Source organism: Oryzias melastigma, linkage group LG24 (assembly GCF_002922805.2).
Source record: "Oryzias melastigma strain HK-1 linkage group LG24, ASM292280v2, whole genome shotgun sequence".
Taxonomy (NCBI): Eukaryota; Metazoa; Chordata; class Actinopteri; order Beloniformes; family Adrianichthyidae; genus Oryzias; species Oryzias melastigma.
In genome coordinates this window covers 7,654,831-7,679,318 of record NC_050535.1, presented here as the reverse complement: position 1 = coordinate 7,679,318, position 24,488 = coordinate 7,654,831, and the positions used below count along the sequence as shown (strand labels likewise).

At 32.0% G+C, this 24,488-nt stretch overlaps 2 protein-coding genes across 3 annotated transcripts in view; both read left to right on the top strand.

Annotated features, from left to right (window-relative positions):
- ostm1 (osteoclastogenesis associated transmembrane protein 1) overlaps positions 1-3,153 on the top strand; it is a 6,440-nt gene extending 3,287 nt beyond the window's left edge. The window contains exons 3-6 of the mRNA XM_024291280.2: positions 237-334; positions 410-514; positions 753-918; positions 3,008-3,153. Coding sequence (XP_024147048.1) covers positions 237-334; positions 410-514; positions 753-918; positions 3,008-3,063 — 425 coding nt within the window. The 3' untranslated portion in view covers positions 3,064-3,153. The remainder of the gene's footprint in view (positions 1-236; positions 335-409; positions 515-752; positions 919-3,007) is intronic.
- A 7,606-nt stretch (positions 3,154-10,759) lies between these two features.
- drc1 (dynein regulatory complex subunit 1 homolog (Chlamydomonas)) lies at positions 10,760-21,691 on the top strand. Of its 2 annotated transcripts, none has more exons than XM_036210524.1 (14): positions 10,760-10,944; positions 11,106-11,178; positions 12,652-12,758; positions 12,842-13,025; positions 13,093-13,230; positions 15,293-15,379; positions 15,447-15,554; positions 15,654-15,766; positions 18,616-18,759; positions 18,841-19,138; positions 20,668-20,795; positions 20,870-21,022; positions 21,115-21,217; positions 21,600-21,691. In XM_036210524.1, the coding sequence occupies exons 1-14, from the start codon at positions 10,871-10,873 to the stop codon at positions 21,615-21,617; spliced, it is 1,728 nt and encodes a 575-aa protein (XP_036066417.1). In that variant the 5' UTR covers positions 10,760-10,870; the 3' UTR covers positions 21,618-21,691. The 2 variants fall into 2 exon arrangements, with proteins under 2 accessions (XP_036066417.1, XP_024147047.1); XM_024291279.2 differs by having other exon boundaries at positions 10,761-10,944; positions 15,651-15,766.
- The last annotated feature ends 2,797 nt before the right edge of the window (positions 21,692-24,488 follow it).

The following is a 24,488-nucleotide window of genomic DNA, read 5'->3' as shown; positions in this document are numbered from 1 at the left end:
GTGATCATATTTGCACATTTATTAAAGTGTTATTTTAGTTTTACAATCATTTCATTTTCATTTTAAGGGTAAAATTCTTATAAAATGTAACATTTTTACGCATAAACCATTTTTTATTGACCTCCTTAAAAAAGTTAAGAAGTCACAAACCTAAAACCTTTAAAGAAATAAAAAATATTTCTTCTTCTACTTTTCATATTCAGTAATCTGACCTTTTCTGACTTTTTTTGTTGTAGTTTGTATCACTGAAAAGTTCCAGAATGTCAATAACGAGACGCTAAACTTCATGAAGAACCTCAACCAAACACTCTCCTGCTTTGAGAAGTACCAGCAGGTACATTTGAGTTTGTGAGTTTTCTCTTTGTGCAGAAATGTTTATTTTTAATTTTAATTTTTTCTGTCTCTACAGGGGAATCACACTGAACTCTGCAAAAACTGTAAGAGCTCCTACAAAGGGTTAAATGAGCTTTACAGCAAAATGGAGAAGACTCTGTGCATCGACGTTGAAGACGCGGTATGTATGTGAGGAAAAAATAGATTTTTTTTTTTTTTTTCCTTAAACATCTCAGCTCCTAAAGCCACGCCCCTTCAGAGAAGATTTCAGAAAAACATGAAAAATGGCTTTTTAAGACATTTAGATTGTGTTAAAAACGTCCTAATCATAGTTAAACACTACTGGGATTATTATTTTTTTTTTTAAATTAAAAAAATTGTCATGAAGGGACTTTAAAAATTACATCTTCTTGTTTCAGATGAACATGACTCGGATTCTGTGGAGCAAGAACTTCAACTGCTCGCTGCCTCGAGACGAGACGGTTCCGGTCATCGCCGTGTCCAGCTTCATGCTGTTCCTGCCCGTCATCTTTTACCTGAGCAGCTTCCTTCACTCCGAGCAGAAGAAGCGGAAGCTCATCCAGCGTGAGTCGCGACCTTTCATCATTTTTCTCCGGATTTCCTGGATTATTAGAAGTTTTTTTTTTTATTAGCTAAGCAACATTTCATCAAACTTTCTGTTGTGATGTTTCTAAACTTTGACAAATTCTTGAGAAAATATGCCAACATTGCATTGAAATTGTTAAAAAATGAAAATTCATAGATTTGAAATGACGTCTTGAGTGTTTTCAGAGCCGAGTCGTCGCTTCTTTTTAATTAAAATTCCTAACATGAAGAAACAGCTTGTAAACAATTTCAGGGGTCAAAAAAAAAAGGTTTTTCCCTCGTTTTTCCAACATAGTTACTTTATTTATTCTATTTTATTTACTTGTATTGACTAAAAACAGTTTATGAGTAAAAGCTTTTGCTTTTTTATTTCAAATTAACAGAAACTGTAGGTTTTTCTAAATTAAAACATTAGGATTTCGTTAAATTCTTGTAAGAGGTTCTGAATTTATTTCTCAAACATTTTCAAAAACATGTTTTTTTAGGATTATAATGAACATTCTGATGCATAAATTATTTAATATTTGATTTCAACTCCTTAAGATGTCAGAAAATTAATTTAATTAATTAAAATTGTGTTGGCTGGTTTTTTTTTCTTCACTAAATTCCAGTTTTAAAATATTATTCTTACCAATCTGAAACATTTCTCTGTAATATTAGTTAAATTTCAAAGACACGATTAACTTCAGAGTAAAAAAATATATATTGTAGTAGCTTAAGAAAAAAAACATCATCTTAACAGGATTTATTTTCTTTAATCACATATTTATTGCTAGTTAATGTATTCTTATCCATCTTATTAAAAGTAGTTTTCTTAATGATTGGCATCCTTTATTTTAAAAACATAAAAATAAGTCATTTTTCATTCATTATTTTTAGTTTATCTTTTTCTACTGTTGGTGTATTAATTAAATATTTTATTACTCTTTTTAAAAATATGTTCTGCTTGTGGAAAGTAAAGATATTTTCTCAGAAAAACATAAAGCTTCCAACTTTTTCATTTATGTTTTCTAGATTTTTGTTCAGTTTTTAAAGCAGAAATGCTTCTATTACAGGTTAGAGTTCAGCTCTCGTTAGTAAATCTGAACAATTTCATATCTTTTGTGCTTAATCAGAAATAATTTGACTTTAATTCCTTTAATTATTCATATCTAATACTTCAGAGATGAATTAACTGGTAGTTTTTCCTGTAAGTACTTTTTTGTTTTAAATAAAACAAAAACATTTAACTTCCAGATTGAAGCTTATTTAAAAATTAAGTGCAATTCACAGAGTAACCACAAGGGGGGCTCCTGCTATAAAAGGGGAAAAATTAGGAATATACATGAAGAAACTTGGATTAAAACAACGTTTTGTCATCTGTATTTGGTTGAAAATCACTTTAAGTTGTTTTGGGGAGTGAAATTTAACAAACAACATAATAATATTTCATATTTAACCGGAAAACCTGGTGGACATTTGAGAAATTGCGAGAATCTTTGATCTCAAATGTTGTCATTTTGTGGATTTGTGACCTAATCTTTAATTATATATAAATATATATTTTACATTTATTGATTTGTAGACTTTTACTCGTCTCTTAGTTCTTAAAAAATACAAAAAAACAACATTTTCCATATTTATACCAGCAGGCAGGTTTAATTTATTACACCTTAAAGACTCAATTGTGTTTTTAACATGTTTTTGTGGCAAATATAAATAAAATTAAGCTTCAAATAGCATTTTTGATTATTTTTGTTATTTAAAAAACTGTGATTTGGATACAAATGACCCCAAAAAATAAATAAATAAAATACTGGCAGGTGGGCTACCTGCTCCCTGCTCGGTTTTGAGGAGGGGAAGAGGGGCGGGATTGCTTTTTGCAGTCCCATCCACAACTTAAAGGTGAATTTCTGCAAAAATTATGTCCTAAAATGGCATAATCATAATTTAAAAACCATTAAGAATGCTTTAAAAAAGATCTAAAGATGAAAAAAGTCATTTTTCTGCATGTTTTTAAATGTGTACTTTTAATTAAGCTGAATTGAAAGGTGAAAATAATCGTTCTAACTCTGTCGTCTCGTTACAGCGAAGCGGTTGAAGTCGTACACCAGCCTGATGAACATTCAGGACAAGCAGAGCTGAACAGAAGCGGATGAACATCGTTAGTTTACCTGAGGAGTGAATAGCAGCTTCCTTTGTACCAAACAGTATTCAGACCCACATGAATAAAAATAATAAAAAAAACATGCAGCTTTAACAACTTTGGGAACATCAACAATTTACCATGTTGGCACAAATCTATGCAGAATTTTAGTTGTTTTTTTTTTGCTTTAGGAATATTTATGAGTAAATCAATGTATCCGATGTATCCTTCGTTAATGCTGCTGTTGGGGCTCCGAATCCTCTAATGGGCTTTCCTTCCTTTTTAACTTTCACAATCTTCTGCTCGTTTCATCCTGCAGTCACTGGATGGAATGAAGGGTTTGAATCCTGTGTGTGTCTGCTCTATTTATGGAAGAAGAAATGGGTTTTTCTGCCTCTAATGTATGTGCAGGAGAGACTTGCAAAAAGGAAGCACTTGATATCCATTAGTGGTGACATGTATCTGCTGTAATAGGTGGTGGAGGGGGTGGGAGGTAAATAAAGACATAACACACCATGCAAGACCACTCCAAAGTACCACAATATGATGTCACCTGTTTTTTAGTCAGTTTTTTTTTTTTTTTTTTTGGTTGCATAAAGCTTTTAATGTGCTTCCTTGTCATTTTTTCACTGATTTGTTAAAGGACGAGGAATATGCTGTGAAGTAATGTGAATGCACAAGCTGAAATAAATGTCTTTATGCCAAACTGGATGCTTTAAATCTGATTTCATGGGACATTTAAATAGTTTCTTCTAAAAATCTGAATTGATAACAAATAGAAGAAAAGAAGTAAAATGAATGTTAAAAAACAACATTTTATTCAAATAATGAGACATGTTTGACTATTAGGAAGCAGAAAAAGGGAAAACTTCCCTCAAGGTTGATTCAAAACAAATAATAAAAAACATTTAGTTGGAGAAATATGAGGATTTTGTTTTTTGGCAAATATTTCAAGCCTTTACACCAGGAGCGTGAAACTCAATCGGACAAAATCCAAAACACACCTTATGTCGCGGCCGAACAGGATAAACATTTGTTGAACACTTTAAAAGTAAAATTCTTTAAATTTGTAACTTTTAACATAATTATGAACTAGATAGCATTGTCTGGAGTAATGCTAGTGTGAATTATGTTAGCTGAATTTAGCTGTTGAAGATGCTAGCTGATAACTAGCTAAAACATTAGCTAAATGCCAAATTAGCCTACAAAACTGCAGAAAAAAAATAGGTTTCCCAAAACAACAATAAATTAAGCTGAAAAAAAATAGCTAAACTTCAAAATAGCCCCAAAAAAACGAAAAAAAGGACCTAAATTAGCCAAAACAGCGAGCATGTAGCCTAAATATTATCTGACCAAAAAAAGCCTAGAAAACTTTTTTAAAAAGTCCAAGCTAGCCAAAACAGCTAGCATGTAGCTGGAATATTAACTAAACTCCACAACAACCTTAAAAACTTAAAATAGTCTAAAGTAGCCGAAAAAACTAGCATGTAGCTGAAGCATTAGCTATAATCGAAAAAAGCCTAAAAACAGAAAAAAAAATCTTAAATTAGCCAAGATAGCTAGCATGTAGCTGAAAAAATAGCTAAAATCCAAAACAGTCTAAAAGAAACTCAGAAAAAAAACCTCAATTAACCAAAACAACTGGAATCTAGCCATAATATTAGCTAAAATCCAAAATAGTCTAAAAACTGGAAAAAGCCCAAATTAGCCAAAACAGCTAGCATGTAGCTGAAATATTAGCTTAACCCCAAAGCAGCCTAAAAAAGGAAAAAAATAAAGCCTAACTTAGCCAAAACAGCTAGCATAGCTGAACTTTTAGCTAAACTCTAAATAGCCTAAAAAATTTATTAAATGCCAAAAGCTAGCATAATGCCAAGTTTAAAAATTGTAACTTTTTTGCATAATTATTAATTATAAAAAGACAGTAATATTATTCCAGAATAAATCAACTTAAACATTAAATAACTTTTAATATTTTACTCTCCATAAAAATATATTTTGTCAAAATTATACAAGTTAGAAATGAGCACAAGAAAACATTGGATCATTAATAATAATGAAATAAAATGATCTGGAGGGCCGGATAGAAATTGACTTTGACGCATGTGCTATATAGGAAGTAATTTGATAAAAATGAAGAAAAAAAGGTATAAATAAATTGTATTTTTCCAGATTTTGATTATTTCTGTTTCACACTTCCATGTCATTTTTTTTTTAAGTAAACTCAGTATTTTACAAATTCAGAAAAACAAATCAGAACTAAATATTTAAAACTTCACATACTAAAGCTAAAGAAGTCCACTTTAAAACCTTTACAGGTTTATCCTCCTCCAAAGAATTGCTCCGAAAATGATTTGGAATTCCTGAAAATTGTTGTTCTTTTTGTAATGAGGACATTAAACTCCTGAGTATCTGTCCTTTTAATGTTTTCACTCTAATGCTTTTTGAGACGATGTACATTATTTACTATGTCCTAAAATTCCATTCTTAGCAGATTTTTCTGTTAAGGATGTCTTTTTTGGGTTTATTTTGGAAAACAAAAATACAGAAATTATTTCAAATGTTGTCATGTACACAAATGTTGATTTATTAAGACCAATCTTTTATCACATTTTATAAAGAACTTTTTAATCCATAAACTTAATGGAAAATAAACATGCAATGAAACTTCAAAGTATCATATGACATTTTCAGCTTTTTGATAACCTTTAAGTTAACGTTCATCATGTCTATGTATCCCCTTTATTTTATTTTATTTTTTGTCTTTTTTTTATATATATATTGTTATTTACATTTTATGTGACTATTCAAATTGTAATTAGTTGAACATGTTGTACAACTGCTTCTCTTATATTGTAAACTTCAACTTTTGTCAATAAAAAAAAACAATTTTAAGTAAACAAACAGAGAAAACTGGAGCTGAAACCTGAGATTTTTCTTCATAACCTTCAGCTTCTTGCTTTCTTCTGAGCTTCTAAGCAATTTGTAGTCATGTGATCCAGCTGGGACCAACACACAAATGTGTCAAACCAGCCCTAAAAAAATGACAGTTTTGAGGTTTTTTTCCAGCAAACCTGTAAGTATGAAAGAAGTCAGTGGACGGGATTCTGACACGTGATGGAAGGGATGGAAAAAGCTCAGAGAATTAGAGGGAAGTTACAGACCAAAGAAGTATTTATATCCCTGACTGACTAATAAGAATTTAAAATGCAAGAAATTCCTCCTACTGGGAGTTAAAGATGTTTATTTATGCTAAAATAGCTACCTATTTATTTATTATCTTTTTGGCCAAAGTTTTTCAGGGATCAAATTCAAATAAATACATGTTTATTTAATAAAAAAATATTTCTCCTAAATCTCTGGAGCCACATGCACCTCTTTGGCTTTTTAGAAAAAATGCAAAAAATTGAATAAATACTATTTTTGTAGTATTAGTTCATTTACTTGAATTAAATGTTGTTATTTATGCTTAGATTTTTAATAAAACTGAGCAAAATGATGGTAAAAGGTTTAATCTGCTATCAGATTATTAGAACCACATAATCTTATCGCATTTAGTTTAAGAAAATATTTGTATTCTACCTCAAATTTTAATTTTTAGTTCTCGTAATTCTAATGCAGCTGGAGGATCTTATTAAACACAGGATGCATTTTATTTTGAAAGGAACTTGAAAGAGCTGCTTTCAAAAATAAAAGAAGAGAATTTAATGAAGAGAAACTCAATTGTAGAGATTATTTTAAAGCTACAAAAACAAAAACAAAGTGTATTTTTTTTAACTTTGAGGTGAAACTTTGTGTCTCTCATTGGATTTGAGTCCATAAGAAACTGGATCATTTGGGTATTTTAGCGTCAAATATTTAAATTTTTTAAATATTTTTCAGTTTAACTATATTTTAAGAAATCATTTGTCTGGTGCTACTTGTGTCAGAATTTCAAACATTCATTAACTGGAATCAAAATGTATTTATTGCTAAAAAAAAGTCAAATATGTAATATTTTAACAAATTTTTAAATGCCTGTAAAACCAGTTTCTAGTCGCCCAGTTGCAGATTTTTCAGCCTTTTTCTGTGTTGAATAAAAAACTGCTACAACAAAGGCAGCTTATTTACCTTCTCACTCAACTGACTGCAGGGAGAAAAACAACAATTCACCACTAATTATAGTCTAATGCCGCACAATGACTGTGCACCTAATCCACTCATGCAAGGCCGTGATTTAGAAAATAATAACTCCACTGTATTTGGGCTGAACTGAGGGGGAAAGTCAATGCAATAAAAGACTAATATTTTGATCTTTCTTCTGTTGTTTAAAGAGAAACAAATGTCCTAAAATGCCAAATAAACACACTAATTAATAAAATAAATGTTCTTTTTTTTCATTATTTGAGTTTCTCGACTTTAAATCAAAAACTTAAAAAATGCTTTAAGGTCTTGTTCAAAATACTAAGTGACATTTCAGTTTCTAGGTCAACTGAAAGTGAAAAAAAGTCTAAAAATGTTGCATTTTATAACAAAAATAAACACAATTTCTTTATATAGGAGTTTTTTCTGTTTATATTTCTACACCGATGCTTACACCTGTTGAAGTGGGTGAATATTTAGAGAAAACTAGAAAATTTGCATACCTGCAAGTGCATGGTTTTTGTTGAAAGTAGTTGCTGAAGAAGCTTTTTTGCTGAAAGTGGTGACGCAATTTACTTTAATTGATTTGCTTAAAATGCAAAAACTATTTGCAAAATGTTAAATTTGCTAAAAGACCGGAAATGTTGTTAAAGAACAATGAAAGAGCAAGTAAAATGACCAAAATCCAAAGTAAATGCCTAAAAGCTAAAAAAAAAAAAAAAGCTAGCTTGTTGCTTAAATGCTAGCTAAACTTCATAATACCCTAAAATTCCTCAGTGAAATAAATTAGTCAAAAAATTAGCATGTTGCTAAACTAGAAGCTAAACTGTAAACCAGCTTTAAAAAACTTCAGTAATAAATTAGCCAAAAGGGCTAGCATGTTGCTAAAATATTTGCTAAACTTCAGATTAGCACAAAAAAATCATCAGTAGATACCAAAGTAGCTATAAATAAATACATTTTGATAAAAGCTAACTTGCTGCTTAAATACTAGCTAAACTTCATAATAGCCAAAAATATCTCAGTAAACTAAATCAGTCAAAAATATTAGCATGTTGCTTAAGTATAAGCTAAACTCTAAATCAGCTTTAAATAACTTCAGTAATAAATTAGCCAAAAGGAATAGCATGTTGCTCAAATATTTGCTAAACTCCAGATTAGCATAAAAAACGCTCAGTAGATACCAAAGTAGCAAAAAAAAAATACATTTTAAAAAAGCTAGCTTGCTAACTAAACTCCATAATAGCCAAAAAGTTATCAGTAAACTAAATTAATCAAAACTGTTAGCCTGTTGCTAAAATAAAAAGCTAAACTCTAAATTAGCCTAAAAGGTAGATAACAAATTAGCCAAAAACATTAGCATGTTGCTAAAATATTAGCTAAACTTTTTTTAATGACGAAGAAATATGAAATTATTGTCCATAAATATACTTAAAGGCTTGTTTCCTTTCACATTTGTTTCCTCTGAGACTTTTTTAGTCAATTTTTCAAAAATTATAAACTTTACAGAAAATAAACAAAAATACAAAAAGTAATGTCCTGAACAAGATGAACGTTTTGATAACAAGATCGCTGAAAGTGTGATTGAGTTTTTATGTACCTAAAACGTACAGAAAGGAGCAGGAGAATCACACAATAAAACATTTTTCAACTATAATACTATTAATTCTCACTAATTAAATTGATCAACATCCATATTTTATTGATTTTCTGATATTCTCCACGACTTCTGCCCTTCACTGCCATTATCCTCAAGTCAAGTTCAAGTGCGGCAGACGCCCCATTGGCTGTGAGGATATTAGGAAACAGTTAATTGGGACTTTCAGAGTTATGCAACGCCCAGCAGCAAAACTTTAAGCTGTCAGTTAGCTAACTGGCTAAAGGTCAGGCTCAGCTTATGCACCTCTCAATATAATGCTTTGTTAAAGAAGGAAGGAACATATTGCCCCCGAGGGCTGAAGTAGCACATGTACGCTGGCTGCAGAGCGCGCAGAGTGAATGAGGCTCTTTCTACACCTGTGAGTCGGGTCAAAGTCTGTCAAGCCCTGGATTATGGTATTATGCTAGATTAGAATCACTCTCTAATAGCAGTCATTCAGTTTGTAATCTCAGTAGCTTTAGGCAAAAGTACTCAGAGTTTCAGAGAAAGGTGCAACCAAAACAGGGGTCTTCTAAGCCCCTCCTCCTTCTTTCAAAGGTCTTATGACAAGTCAGCTGTTGGCGACATCAGAGATGATGGATCGCACGCCAAGAAACCTTTGCAGCCGAGGCCACTTGAGGGCAAAGGAGAGCGATGGGGGTCAGGGCACGGGGGGCACTCTTCAGGGCAAAAACATCTGACCCAAGTGGGTGATTAAACGTGGTCATCTCGCCATCAGCTTGGGAGGACATATATCACGTACAGCGGGAGAAAAGTCTGGATTGTTTGTATGCAAATGTCCAGATTTACTGTTTTAGTGAGGCTTTTGTCTGAGAACATTTGGTTTTGAAGCGCAGAAACATGACGACTCTTCATTTCAGCAATAATGAAGAACTAATTTAATACATTTAATAATTAGAAAGGTTAGTTTGTCATGTTTTTATGACGAAAGGATCATAGCACCACCTGTTGTAATATTTTAAAGTCACAGTAATTAAATATAATGTGACCTGTTTACATTTCATGCATATAAAATATTGTTTTTATTTAACATTTGCTGTACTGTATGTAAAAATTTCTACTTTATGTTTATTATTTCAATATAAAACGATGTGATAAATTGAAGGTCACCATATGACCTATTTATTCTACGGAAAGTTCTCTGAAAATTCATCAGATTAGCTGAAATGTGATAATTTTGTTAATTTTATTTTTTACAAATATTCCGAAAAGATCAGGAAAAAAAATATGTTTTTACAGCCTGAAGGGAAAAAAACTTCTACATCTAAATCAAAGAAATTAGTATTTAAGTAAAAAGTATGTATTTAAGGAAAAATCTGGATAAAAATCAAAATTTCTAATCTAATGATGATATTTGTAAATAAACTAATATGTGTAATAATTCTTGTAATTATCATGCAGTTTAAAAAAAATGTTCCTTTATGTTAAAATTTGGAAGATTTACTTTAATTTTTGCTCCTTTTTCGTTATTTTTATGGCGCTGACATGCAGCCAGATGCATGTCTTTACTTTGAAACTTAATTTAATTAAATTAAACTAATCCTGAAATTCTGAATTAACAGCTGCCTTTCACCGGCCACTAGATGGCAGTAATGACACATGAAAATCGTAGCATAAACAATTCATTCAGTGAATATTTGTAAATTTAGTTTGATTTTATTTAATTAGTTTGTATTAATTGGTTATAAATATTGTAAAAACGCGTTTCGATTTTTAAATTAATGTTTTTGTAAATAATAAAAACAATAATACCTTTTTTATTTTTAGTATTGTTAGTAATTTATTATTCTTGGTTGAAGCAGAGCCTAATTTCCCTTTTTTCTCTAAGTAAAAAAACATATTAAGCACCTTCTATCCATTTATCCTTCTAGAGTTTCTACATTACGAGGGTACTTGAAAGCACCATTTCCGTCTCTTTGGGTTGCCGCAGCAACGGATCAAAACAACTACCGCGAGACGTTTCTGTTCTTCTCCAGCACATTGCGACTTTTTCTTTTTATGTGAGAGTTAAAAATAAAAATAAAATGGAAGAAAAGGACAAAGAAACGGAAAAAGAGAAGACATCTTTATCTGCAATTTCGAGCGAAACAAACCGCAGGTGAGCCGCGCTTGGTACCTTTTGGGCGTCAAACTTGTTTGTTGAATTATTTTTTTTTTCTATGTGGAGAAAGTTGTTGGGGATCCTTAATATATTTTTAATTTGACACTTGTGTTTTTTTTTTTTTTTTTTTTTTTTTTTTTTTTTTTTGTTTTTTTTAGCTCGACGTCTTCAAATGTGGAGATTAAAAAGGAGCCAAACGAGGCGGAAAACCCGGAAGAACAAAGTCAAATGGTTTGAGTTTGGTTTTATGTTTTAATCATTAGAAAATTATAAATGTATTAGTCATAATGATAAATGAATAAAAGATACATTTTAAGTTATAATAATTGAATATATCACTTTAAAAATCTGTTTGTTTTTGACGATAAAAAACGCGAACAATTTAACAATATATCCCTTTAACTAATTATTTATTTATTGTTTGATGCTTCATATCTAATTTTTAGGGTATTTTTTTTCTTTGCTAATTGACAAGCTATTAAATATAATTTGAATTTTAAAAATTGGCATTCTGTTAGCTTTTTGGACTATTTTGGCATTTACTAGGATGTATGCTCTTTTGGAGTTTAGCTAATATTTCAGAAACATGCTAGCTGTTTTGGCTAATTTAAGCTATATATATATATATATATATATATATATATATATATAATTTTCATGTTGTTTTAAGGTTTAGTGAATATTTACACACTAGCTATTTTGGCTAATTTAATTTTTTTCAGTTTTTAGGGTAGTTTTTGGAGATTAGCTTAGATTTCAGCTACATGCTAGCTGTTTTTTATTTTGCTAAGTTATGCTTTTTTATCGTTTTTAGGTTGGTTTTGAGTTTAGCTTATATATGCTAGCTATTTTGACTAATTTAAGCTTTTTTCCGTTTTTAGCATATTTTTTGAGATTAGATTTTATTTCAGCTACATACTAGCTGTTTTGGCTAATTTTAGCTTCTTTTTTTTTACAAGTTTTTATTAGCTGTTTTGGATTTAGGCTAATATTTACAAGCTAGCTGTTTTGGCTTATTTCTGTTTTTTTCAGGGTGTTTTGAAGCTTAGCTATTTTTTTAAACTACAGTCTAGCTGTTGTAGCTAACTTAAGTTTTTTTTTTTTTTTAGTTTTTAGGCTAATTTGGCATTGAGCTAATACTTTAGCTGGCTATCATCTTCAGCATTTTTAGCTATCAATTTCAGCATCTTCAACTATCAGCACTAGCATCTTCAGCGGCCAAATTCAGCTTACAGCATTCACACTAGCATTACCACAGGTAATGCTATATATCTAGATCATAATTATGTTAAAAAGTTACGGTTTATATGTTTATACAGTTTAAATGTTTATCTTGTTCGGACCGAGACCTAGGATATGTTTTGGCCCCTTGTGTGATTGAGTTTCACTCCCCTGGCACAGATTAATCCTTTTTAACCCTTTAAGGCCTAACCTTCAAAATGTCCGCCTGGACTTTTCAGCTAATTTTGACTCTGAAAGGGTCAGAGAATACCCTACAAATGTGTGCGTTTACCCCTTTTCCCAGAAGACATTGAATTTTCAGTATCTACCATCATTTTATAATTTATTTTATTTCATAATTGTGTTAGACAATTTAAATTTTGAAAAATCATAAAATCGAAATATGATTTTTAGAGTTTTTAGTGAGAAAAACAGTACAAATGTACATGATCGACAGGTTTTGTTTGTTTGTTTTATCTTTAGAGAATCATTAGCCTCCACAGAGACCTAACAGCAGCATTGACCAACATCCAAACTGCAGCGGTTGCAAAAGTTGCAAGAACAAAGCTGGAAAACGCTCAAGGAACCATGTAAATACTTTAAATCGCTAGTAAACTGATATTTTTCAGATTTATATCTGCTGTTTTTTACCACTCATTTTTGTGTCCCACAGAGCGGAGCAGCGGGAGAAGGAGGAACAGTCCAGCCAGCAACTATTTGAGGAAATCATCAGAGGGTGGACAGCAGCTCATGAGAAGGAGGTCCATCAGGACTTGCAGGAGGCCTTAGAAAATCAGCAGCGCCTGTGTGCTGCTGTGATACGGGACAAGAAAAGTCTCATTAATGACTTAAAACAGGTCATGCAGAGGTCAATGATGAGATGTTTTGATGGAAACTGGATCTCTGACTGTTTGTTCACATTAGGAACTCAACCGGAGGCACGAGTCTTATGTGAGGACTTTGAGGCAGAACGCAGAGGAGTTGAACCTGGTGACCGTGATGATGGAGGAGAACATGAAGATTATGACGGACGTCTACAGGGAGGAGATGGAGCAGATGGAGGTGGAGCCACATTGCTGAACATGCCGACAGTTAGCAGATCGACTCGAAGAGATGTTTGTGTATCAGTTTTTGGATTAGGGCTGCCTCGATTAATTGACTAATCAACAACTAATTAAATAGTCAATTAGTCGTTACTTTATATTATATGGAGTCAGAGTGTAGTAAAGTTGAAAGTTATAATGACATTATACTAGCTTTTTGGACTATTTTGGCATTTATTAACGTTTTTCAGGCTAATTTGGAGTTCAGGTAATATTTCCGCTACATGCTAGCTGTTTTGGCTAATTTAAACGATTTTTTTTTTACATTTTTAGGCTGTTTTGGAGTTTAGTAAATATTTACACGCTAGCAATTTTGGCCAATTTAAGTTTTTTTCTGTTTTTAGGGTAGTTTGGAGATTAGCTTAGATTTCAGCTACATGCTAGCTGTTTTTTTATTTTGCTAAGTTAGGCTTTTTTATCGTTTTTAGGTTGGTTTGGAGTTTAGCTATAATACGCTAGCTATTTTGGCTAAATTTAAGCTTTTTTCAGTTTTTAGCATATTTTTGGAGATTACCTTTTATTTCAGCAACATACTAGCTGTTTTGGCTAATTTTGGCTTTTTTTTGGAAAGTTTTTATTAGCTGTTTTGACTAATTTTTAGGCTTTTAGACTTTTTTTGTTTCTTAGACTGTTTTGGAATGTAGCTAATATGCCAGCTACATGCTAGTTGTTATGGCTAATTTGGGATTTTTTAAAGATTTTTTAGGCTAATTTGGAATTTAGCTAGTTGGTTTGGAGTTTAGCTAATATACGCTAGCTATTTTGACTAATTTAAGCTTTTTTCAGTTTTTAGCATATTTTTGGAGATTAGCTTTTATTTCAGCCACATGCTAACTGTTTTGGCTAACTCAAGCTTTTTCACTTTCTTATGCTGCTTTGGAATGTAGCTAATATTTCAGCTACATGTTAGTTTTTTTGACTAACTCAGGCTCCTTTTTTGTTTTTTAGGTTGTTCTTGGAATTTAACTAATATGTCAGCTACATGCTTGATGTTTAGGCTAATTTAGGATTTTTTCAGTTTTTTAGGCCAATTTGGAATTTAGCAACTTTTTCAGCTACATGCTAACTGTTTTGGCTAACTTAGGCTTTTTTTGTTTCTTAGCTTGCTTTGGAATGTAGCTAATATTTCAGCTACATGCTAGCTGTTTTGGCTAATTTAGGATTTTTTCAGTTTTTTTAGGCTAATTTGGAATTTAGCTACTATTTCAGCTACATGCTAACTGTTTTGGCTAACTTTGGCTTTTTTTGTTTCTTAGCCTGCTTTGGAATGTAGCTAATATTTCAGCTACATGCTTGTTTTTTTTGACAAACTCAGGCTCCTTTTTTTTGTTTTTTAGGCTTTTTTGGAATCTAACTAATATGTCAGCTACATGCCAGCTGTTTTGGGTAATTTAGGATTTTATTTTAGTTTATTTGGCTGTTTTGGAATGTAGCTAATATTTTAGCTATATGCTAGTTGTTTTGGCTAATTTAGGATTTTTTCAGTTTTTTGCTAATTTTGAATTTAGTTACTATTTCCACTGCATGCTAACTGTTTTGGGTAACTTAGGCTTTTATTATTTTCCTAGGCTATTTTGGAATTTAGCTAACATTTCAGCTACATGCTAGCTGATTTGGCTAACTTTGGCTTGTTTTCAGTTTTTTAGGTTAATTTGGCATTTAACTAACATTTTAGCTTGCTATCAGCTTCAGCGTTTTCAGCTATCAGCGTCAGCGTTTTCAGCTATCAGCTTCAGTGTTTTCAGCTATCAGCTTCAGCATCTTTAGCTAACGCCACTAGCATCTTCAGCAGCCAAATTCAGCTTACAGCATTCACACTAGCATTATCTCAGGTAGTGCTATTATCTAGTTTTTAGTCAGTTTAAAGCTAATAATGTGGGTTTTACACCCACTTTTTCTATGACCCGAGTAGTCGACCAATCTGAAAAAAAATATCGGTGATTAGTCGACTATTAAATTAATCGTTTAAGAAAAAACAAAAACTTCTAAAGACGTGCTACTAATCCTAATGTTCTTGGCAGAGGATTCATCAGCAGGAAGTGGAAATCTTGCGTACAAAAGATAAGGATCGATGGGAACAACAAATCAAGGCGCTTTGTGATAAGGAGGTAAAATAATAAAATAAAATGTATTCTTCTATTTATGCTGTTTCCATAACAACATATTTGCTTCTAGCTGCAGCTACTGAAGGAGAGGAATAAGAAAGTGAAAGAGTACGAGGACAAGTGCCATGAGAAGATTTTCACCAGTGTCATCGATGATGCAAGAAGCGTCTCAGTGAAGGTTTGTCTGTACGGTTTATGACATGCATTCGTTTGTTTGTTTGATCAAAACATGCCTCACTTGTTTCACCGAGTGTCTTTTTATTCATTTATTCAGCATGACTTTCACAAGAAGGTCCCCAGTCATCTCCTGGATCCACAAAACAGCCTTCCCACTAAACTAATACAACAATCCAACGAGACGTCAGCCTTTCTGAACAAAAGGATTGTCAGGTACCTTCATAGATCTGAATACACAAATATTTTGTTTGATGACTATGTCATGAAAATCTACCCTTTTGGTTCAGAAAATGATGACCTCACATTAGGCTGATGTTGGTTGAACTCCAGTCCTCTCACAGCTGATTACCTGGATCAGGTGTGTCTAGTCAATCAGAGCATGTCAGATCAGAGTACGCTGGAAAACATGCAATCCCTGATTAGAGGACGTTCAGACCTACTTTTGCATGACTTGGTGCATCAGGGCGATGTAGCATGGAGGTGATCAGGCTGTGAAGCTGTGTTGGTAAAAGATAACTGCTTTTAGGTCATCGTCTGCTACTTCTGCTTGTCTCCCAAAGTGGTTTTCTCGGCTTCAGGTCACAAAGTTTGCTGCCCAGTCAAGATGAGTAACTCCTCGGTCACCAGCCAGCTAAAAACCTTTTATTTTGCAAAGCATTTTAGCTGAAACTGTTTTTATTTTAGGTTGAAATTATGCTTTTAATCTCTAAAGTTTTTGTCATTTTTGTTTTTAACATCGAAAGTTTTTGTTTTTTTGTTTTTACTTTCTGAAAGTTTTATTTTTATGTTTTTAATTTCTCAAGTTTTTGTCTTTATGTTTTTAATCTCAAAAGTTTTTGTGTTTTATGTTTTTGTCTTTTAAGTCTTTAGCCTTTGAAGTTTTGTCTTTTATGTTTTTAACCTCTAAATTTTTTGTCTTTTATGTTTTTACTTTCAGGAAGTTTTATTTTTATGTTTTTAATCTCAAAAGTTTTTGTCTTTTGTGTTTTTAGCCTTTGAAGTTTTTGTCTAAGTTTTTACCTTGTAAAGTTTTTGTGTTTTATCTTTTTCAGCTTTTGAAGTTTTTGTCCTTCGTGTTTTTAATCTCTGAAGTTTTTATCTTTTGTGTTTCAACCTCAAAAGTTTTTGTCTTTTATGTTTTTAAGTTGTAAAGTTTTTGTCTTTTATGTTTTTGATCTCAAACGTTTTTGTCTTTTATGTTTTTCAGCTTTTGAAGTTTTTTTCCTTCATGTTTTTAATCTCTGAAGTTTTTATCTTTTATGTTTTTCAGCTTTTGAAGTTTTTGTCTTTTATGTTTTTAAACTCTGAAGTTTTTTTCCTTCATGTTTTTAATCTCTGAAGTTTTTATCTTTTGTTTTTTTGCTTTTGAAGTTTTTGTCTTTTATGTTTTTCAGCTTTTGAAGTTTTTTTCCTACATGTTTTTAATCTCTGGAGTTTTTATCTTTTATGTTTTTTTGCTTTTGAAGTTTTTGTCTTTTATGTTTTTTTGCTTTTGAAGTTTTTGTCTTTTATGTTTTTCAGCTTTTGAAGTTTTTTTCCTACATGTTTTTAATCTCTGGAGTTTTTATCTTTTATGTTTTTTTGCTTTTGAAGTTTTTGTCTTTTATGTTTTTTTGCTTTTGAAGTTTTTGTCTTTTATGTTTTTCAGCTTTTGAAGTTTTTTTCCTACATGTTTTTAATCTCTGGAGTTTTTATCTTTTATGTTTTTTTGCTTTTGAAGTTTTTGTCTTTTATGTTTTTTTGCTTTTGAAGTTTTTGTCTTTTATGTTTTTCAGCTTTTGAAGTTTTTTTCCTACATGTTTTTAATCTCTGGAGTTTTTATCTTTTATGTTTTTTTGCTTTTGAAGTTTTTGTCTTTTATGTTTTTTTGCTTTTGAAGTTTTTGTCTTTTATGTTTTTCAGCTTTTGAAGTTTTTTTCCTACATGTTTTTAATCTCTGGAGTTTTTATCTTTTATGTTTTTTTGCTTTTGAAGTTTTTGTCTTTTATGTTTTTTTGCTTTTGAAGTTTTTGTCTTTTATGTTTTTCAGCTTTTGAAGTTTTTTTCCTACATGTTTTTAATCTCTGGAGTTTTTATCTTTTATGTTTTTTTGCTTTTGAAGTTTTTGTCTTTTATGTTTTTAATCTCTGAAGTTTTTGTCTTTTGTGTTTTTAATCTCTGTAGTTTTTGTCTTTTGTGTTTCAACCTCAAACGTTTTTGGCTTTTAATGTTTTTTTTTGCTTTTGTAGTTTTTGTCTTTTATGTGTTAACTTTTAAAGTTTTCTCCTTTTATGTTTTTAACTTCTGGAGTTTTTGTCTCTAATGTTTTTGCTGTGCAATGCTAGGAAGTTTTTAATGAAAAGTTAAAATCTAACTGAGACCTGAAGATTTTTCTCTTTTAACTCTTCTGCTCTCTTTGGGATCCAGATGACTCCAACTATATATTGATGTGAGATTCCCTCCACGACAAAGGTGGACAGGATTTTGTGTCTGTTATGGACATTAGTGAAACTCAAAGATCAAAGATAAAAAAAAAAAGTTCAGCGCACTGTCTTGTGGGGTCCAGATGACCCCACTTTTAATGTAAACAAGCTAAGGAGAGTTGAAATTGGTTGGAGGCCGCCTGAGGTCCCACAGTGGCGGTCTAGTGACAGGCGGGTGGCAAAGAGGCCGGCGTTCAAAGACGTTTACGCATCGTCCAATCAGAGCGTCTGCCGCTCTGTGGCTGCAGGTGTCGCTCGATTTCATCATGGCGTCACCTCGTAACCCTTTAACACCAGAGATGATGTCGGCGACACCTAAATAACTCGTTTTTACAGACTCTCACAATCAACATGAATCAGCTGATGCCTAGAAAAGTGGCTTTTCATATCAGATTTGCTGCAGTTCCCAACATATTAATACAGTAAATTGTAGTTTTTTTTCTCTTTGACAGTTGTTTTTAATTACTAATAGATTTATGTGTGACAAAAATGTTGCATTTTTCTGAGATACTGAATTTTGACTCATCAAAATACAAGAAATAGAGGCTTGATAAAATTAACAATTTTTAAAACTTTTGGGACATTTTTTCTTTGTTTTAGCCTCAAGAAAGACATTAAAAAGCTGCAAAAAACGTACACAGAGAAAGAAAGAGAACTACAGAACTGCACCCATAAGCTGCATGGGGAATACCAGCGGAGCTTCCAGCGGGTCCAGAAATTTCATCAAAGACGGATGAAAACCAGGTGAGAGATTGCTTCCTGTTTGGTTAAAAATAATAAATATGATCATTATGTAAGCATATGTCTTTTTCTTTTTTTATGTAGGAACAGTTCGGTTGCAGATGCAAAAAAACTTAAAGAGTTGCAGCAAATGATTGACGGAGAGTTGAAGCAGTTATCTCAGAGGGCTTTGACCATAGACTCGTTGATCTGTCAGTACGTTGGTGTACCCTGGAACCCGGATAATACGGCCGTGTTGGAACGTCCTGGTCCGGAACGGCTCCCAAATATTGATCAACTGAACCCTGAAACTGACAAGTGCAGACGGGGAATGATTGAAGATGAAAATGAAGAGGAGAAGACGTGTGTGGAGACACCTGAGGATCCACTGCAGCATGAAATAGTGAGAAATTAGTTCAATTTTTTTTTTCAAATTCACATATAAGTCAAAAGATGGCAGCTCTGCAACTGTAATGCTTCGTTTTGACCTGTAGGGGGCAGCAGAAATTAATTTTTGACTGTAATTTCAAGAACTAAGCAAGTTTATTTTAATTTGTCAAAAAATTGACCAACAGATTGCACTTCCAAAGGTCTATTTATGGAGATAAACAGCCCAAAAAAAGTTGATTTAGGGTTTGGTTACCCTTTAAACCACGTGTCAAAGTCAAGGCCCGGGGGCCGGATCCGGCCCTCCAGATCCTTTTATTTTATTGTTATTAATGGCCCGATTTTATCTTGCGCTTATTTCTATCTTGTATAATTTTATAGAAAATATATATTTTTATGGAGAGTAAAATATTGAAAGTTATTTAAGGTTTAAGTTGATTTATTCTGAAATAAAATGTTGCCTTTTTATTATTCATAATTAAGCTAAAAAGTTACAGTTTAACGTTGAAAAATTGGGATTCTGCAAGCCTTTTGGATTATTTTGGCATTTACTAAGATTTTTTAGGCTGTTTTGGAGTTTAGTTAATATTTCATCTATACTCTAGCTGTTTTGGCTAATTTAGGCTTTTTTCAGTTTTTAGGCTCACTTGAACTTTAGCTTTTTTAACTGCATGCTAGCTGTTTTGGCTAACCTAAGTTTTTTTTTTTTTTAAATAGTAATTTGGCATTTAGCTAATATTTTAGCTGGCTATCAACTTCAGCATTTTCAGCTGACAACTTTAGTGTTTTCAGCTATTAACTTCAGCGGTTTGAGCTATTAATTTTAGTGTTTCCAGATATCAGCTTCTGCATTTTCAGCTACTGACTTAACCATTTTCAGCTATCAACTTCAGGGTTTTCAGCAACCAATGTAAACTTTTTCAACTATTAATTTTAGTGTTTCCAGTTATCAGCTTCTGCATTTTCAGCTTCTGACTTTAGCGTTTTCAGCTATCAATTTCACCATTTTCAGCTATTAACTTCACCATTATCAGCTACCAATGTACACTTTTTTAGCTATTAATTTTAGTGTTTCCAGCTATGAGCTTCTGCATTTTCAGCTACTGACTTCACTATTTTAAGCTATCAACTTTAGTGATTTCAGCTATCAACTTCACCTTTTTCAGTTATCAACTTCAGTGATTTCAGCTATCAATTACCACGTTTTTAGCTATTTCAGCATCTTCAGCTATCAGCGGCCAATATCATCTTATAGCATTCACACCAGCATAATCTCAGGTAATGCTGTATATCTAGTTCTTAATTATGTTAAATGTTTATCCTGTTCGACCCGTGACCAAAGGTTTGATTAGGATTTTGGCCCTTTGTATGACTGAGTTTGAAACTCTTCTTTAATGAATCCATGTTTATGTTGTTTTTTTTTTACCTATATAAAAACTACAATTGCTTGCGTTTTCCCAGTAGCCTATCTTAAGTAATATTTGGACCAAAGTGGATCAGAAGTCGCAGCTTTCACAATTAAAACGGTGAATTTTCTGTTTGCAGAGATCTCCATCTGGCTGCGGTGGCTCGGTGAAGGCAGCACAGACCAGCTCCTCCACCAACTCCTCCGTCCGCCGCAAACACGCCTTACCTCCTCTGAAACTCCCCCCGGGCATGAAGAGAGCGTCCAGGTGAGGCCTCCGTTTGATTTTCCTTTGTGTCACTCACTCAAAGTCTTCTATAAAATATTCTCCTCATCCGTCAGGGAGAGCTCAGCTGAACGGACCTCCAGCTCTGGACACGCTCAGGTCTTAGATGTTTCAGAGGTTTGTTCCAGGTGGGAAAGGCAGGCCGAGATCATCCCAGAGGAAAAGGTCAGACGGTGGGAAACAGCAGAAAAAAAACTACTCCAGTACTAGTAAGTATGGGCAGAAAAGGAATGATTCATTTGTATTAAAACTGGAGTGATTTTTTATTTTATTTTATTTTATTTATTTTTTTTGTTTCCAGTTGGGTACTAAGAGAGATTTCAGATCTGACTCGTGAGACGGAAGACCTGAGGAAGAAGAACATGCAGCTGAAGAGTCAGCTCCAGGAACGCAGCATTGCATGGGTATGTCTGCTTCTGTTCTTGGTTTTAGTGGGAGGAAATTCAATTTTACTGGAAAGTTTTCTCATATTAACTTAAGTCAAATAAGCAGTTAGAAATATATGTCAGCAAGTGGAGCAGAGAGGATGTGTTTTCTCTTTAAACTTAGTGATATTTTCCTACTTTTTCTATTTAAGGCCTTTAGAAGAAGAAAACAATAATAGATGATAATTTTCTTTTCATATGCACCTCATTTGTGTTGTAATCGTGATAAAACAAACACAAGTTCAAGATGAAACTAGAAAAAAAAAATATATATGTATATATATATATATATATATATATATATATATTTATAAAAACTGCAGCACATGTAATTCATAACTGATGCTTTGCTTCCTGACAGACTCCTGCTTCTCGCTGACCTAAAAAAGGCTCAGGTTGAACATGCATGAAGAAGAAACAAATGTTTTAAATTAAAAAATCTTTTTGAATGCACTTTGACTTTTTGTTTTTTAATTATAAGAGCTATTATAGCTGATAGATCTTATATTTTTCCACATTTCATGCATTGTCGTGTGGTAACTTTGCTTTTTTTTCTTGAGTGTGAGTTAATTTATGAAATAATAACAGTTGACATCATCAGAATTCTCCTTTATATCATTGGTTCTTTTTTTTCTGACTGAATCAAATAAAAATAGTTTTTTTGTTGTAACAAAAGCTTCTTGGGTTGATGAAGAAGTGACTCAAAATGTTTCAGCAAAACCTTCAACAGAAGTTAAGAGATAGACTTGTATTTAGAGAGGTGAAAGGGAATATTTTATTTAGACGATTTTGTCATTTATTCATACTTATTTGGGCTTTTTTATTAACATATATATATATATATATATATATATATATGTATATTTTTTCCATTAATTTAATAAAAGGCATAAAAATAGAAGTTTTTAGAAAAAAAACCTTATATACAATAAAAACTAATAATAATAGTTAGATAATTTTCTGATCTGATTTACCTTAAAACAACCTCAAATACGTTTTTGGCTGATTTTAAAAAAACAGGATAATAAAAGTATGTTTAAAAAAAATGTGTTTGAATTGTGTTCAAAATGTGCTAAATTTACTGGGAAATGTATGGAGCTGAATTGGGGTCCAATTATTTGAAACCCAAATTAAAAAAAAAAAAATAATAATAAATAAAAAAAAGGAACATGTAAAAAAGTTTTTGCTATTCTAAAATAAGCATCTTTATTTTCAGCTTTAAATGTTCCATGTTTTAGGTTTCAAAACTCAAAATTTCAATTTCAAAACAATTTTTTTTCACTTTCAACTCTTTTTTTTTCATTTTCGAATCTGGAAATTTCATTTGAAAAACTTTTGGCCCCCGTTAGGGCGGGGCTAACACGAACGACCAATCAAAATCAATGAGGGTGGTAACTTCGGTCCCGGTGCGTTCACTGACTCTGAGAACTTTGATATTTACAGTCAGAAAATGTCTGTTTAGGCCGTACTATCATAGTCTGAAGTTGTACCAAGACGGATGTAAAAAGCAGTTTTATCGTGTCCAAAACGCTATTTTAGCCCGTCCAAAACGGCATCTTATTGTGTTGCATACAGTCATCAAAAGCGTCCTTATGATTGGATAAAATGGCTGACCACCTTCATTGATTTTGATTGGTCCTTCGTGTTAGCTCCGCCCCAACAAGCCACAACGAGGCCAAAAGTTACTTAAAGAAAAAAACTAAAAAAGCTGAAAATAATTATGTTTGTTTTATAAAGGCAAAACATTTTAGACATTTTACATATTTTTTTTTACCAAACACCAATATTTTTTTTAATTTGTTTTATTTCAGTTTTAAATAATATTGGTCTCAATGTAGCTCCATAGAAAGTGCTATAAAACAAAAAAGAAAGATTTCTTTATAAGAAAATTGAATTTAAGCTAAAAACAAATGTAATAGTTGAGGTCATGTGACCACCTGTTTCACTATATTGACTTAATATTGAGACTTAAAGAAATTGGAGGTGACAAACGCAACTTTGCAGCTTTTTTTTTTAGGTATAAAACCATTTTTTTTGGTAGTTTTGATGTTTGTTCAGACTAAATTCTCCAAATTTCGTTCTTGATTTATGTTTTTCAAACATTTGAAATAATTGTTTTAATCCATCCGTTTGCCTCAGAGAAGTATTGAAATAAAAATGGTTTCATTGGAAATAAATACAAACATTTTTAAACATTGTCAATGAAATTCAGTTTATTTCAAATTGTCAAAACAACCAAAATAAATATTGCGCCCGTCTGAACACACAAGTACATCTTAAAAACAGGCAATTTCAGCTTAGTGCAAACCGTTATTCTAGTCTGTGGAATGCAGATTCACAAGAATTGCAACACAAATGGAGTCAACAGGTTCACAGGTAAACGTTTTTGGACAACACACAAAACACCAGCTGAGAGGAGACAGATTTAGTTTTTTTTTTTCTGGAAGCTGCTGTGTTCCTCCTCAGGAGTCCGTTCAAGTGCACTTATTCATGTTCTCCAACCTCAAAGACGACAGGATGGGTGGTTTGAAGAAAAAGACGAGTCATGCTAACACACGACCTCTCCGGTCAGTTGTCACAGTACATGCATATTAACACAGTCTCGGCGTTGCAAGACAACAGTGATAAATTCATAGTTTACCCAATCAGATCTTGTCAAATGATGTTTGCAGATAATTTATTTCGCTCTACTAAAATATCAGTGAATAATTTTGCACAGAAACACGACATATTGCTTATAAATGCATATATTTAATAATAATTCTCCTGCTCCTTTTTGTACGTTTTTCAGCTCGAAAAAACTCAATCACAAATTTTAGCAATATGAGTATCAAAATGTTCCATTGTTCAGGACATTACTGCTATTTTTGGTATTAATAAACGTTATAGTTTTTTAAATATTGAGCAAAATATGCCCCATTGGAAATAAATGAGTCTTCAAATTTCACGATTTTAAGCAGATTAGCAACAAACTTTTAAATATATTCATGGGATATATTTTCATTTTTTATAGTAATTTTAAAAAAAAAAATGGGAGTTTAGCTAATATTTTAGCAACATGCTAACGTTTTTGGCTAATTTGTTATCTACTGAGGTTTTTATAGGCTAATTTAGAGTTTAGCTTCAATTTTAGCAACATGCTAAAGTTTTTGGCTAATTTGTTATCTACTGAGGTTTTTATAGGCTAATTTAGAGTTTAGCTTCAATTTTAGCAACATGCTAACGTTTTTGGCTAATTTGTTATCTACTG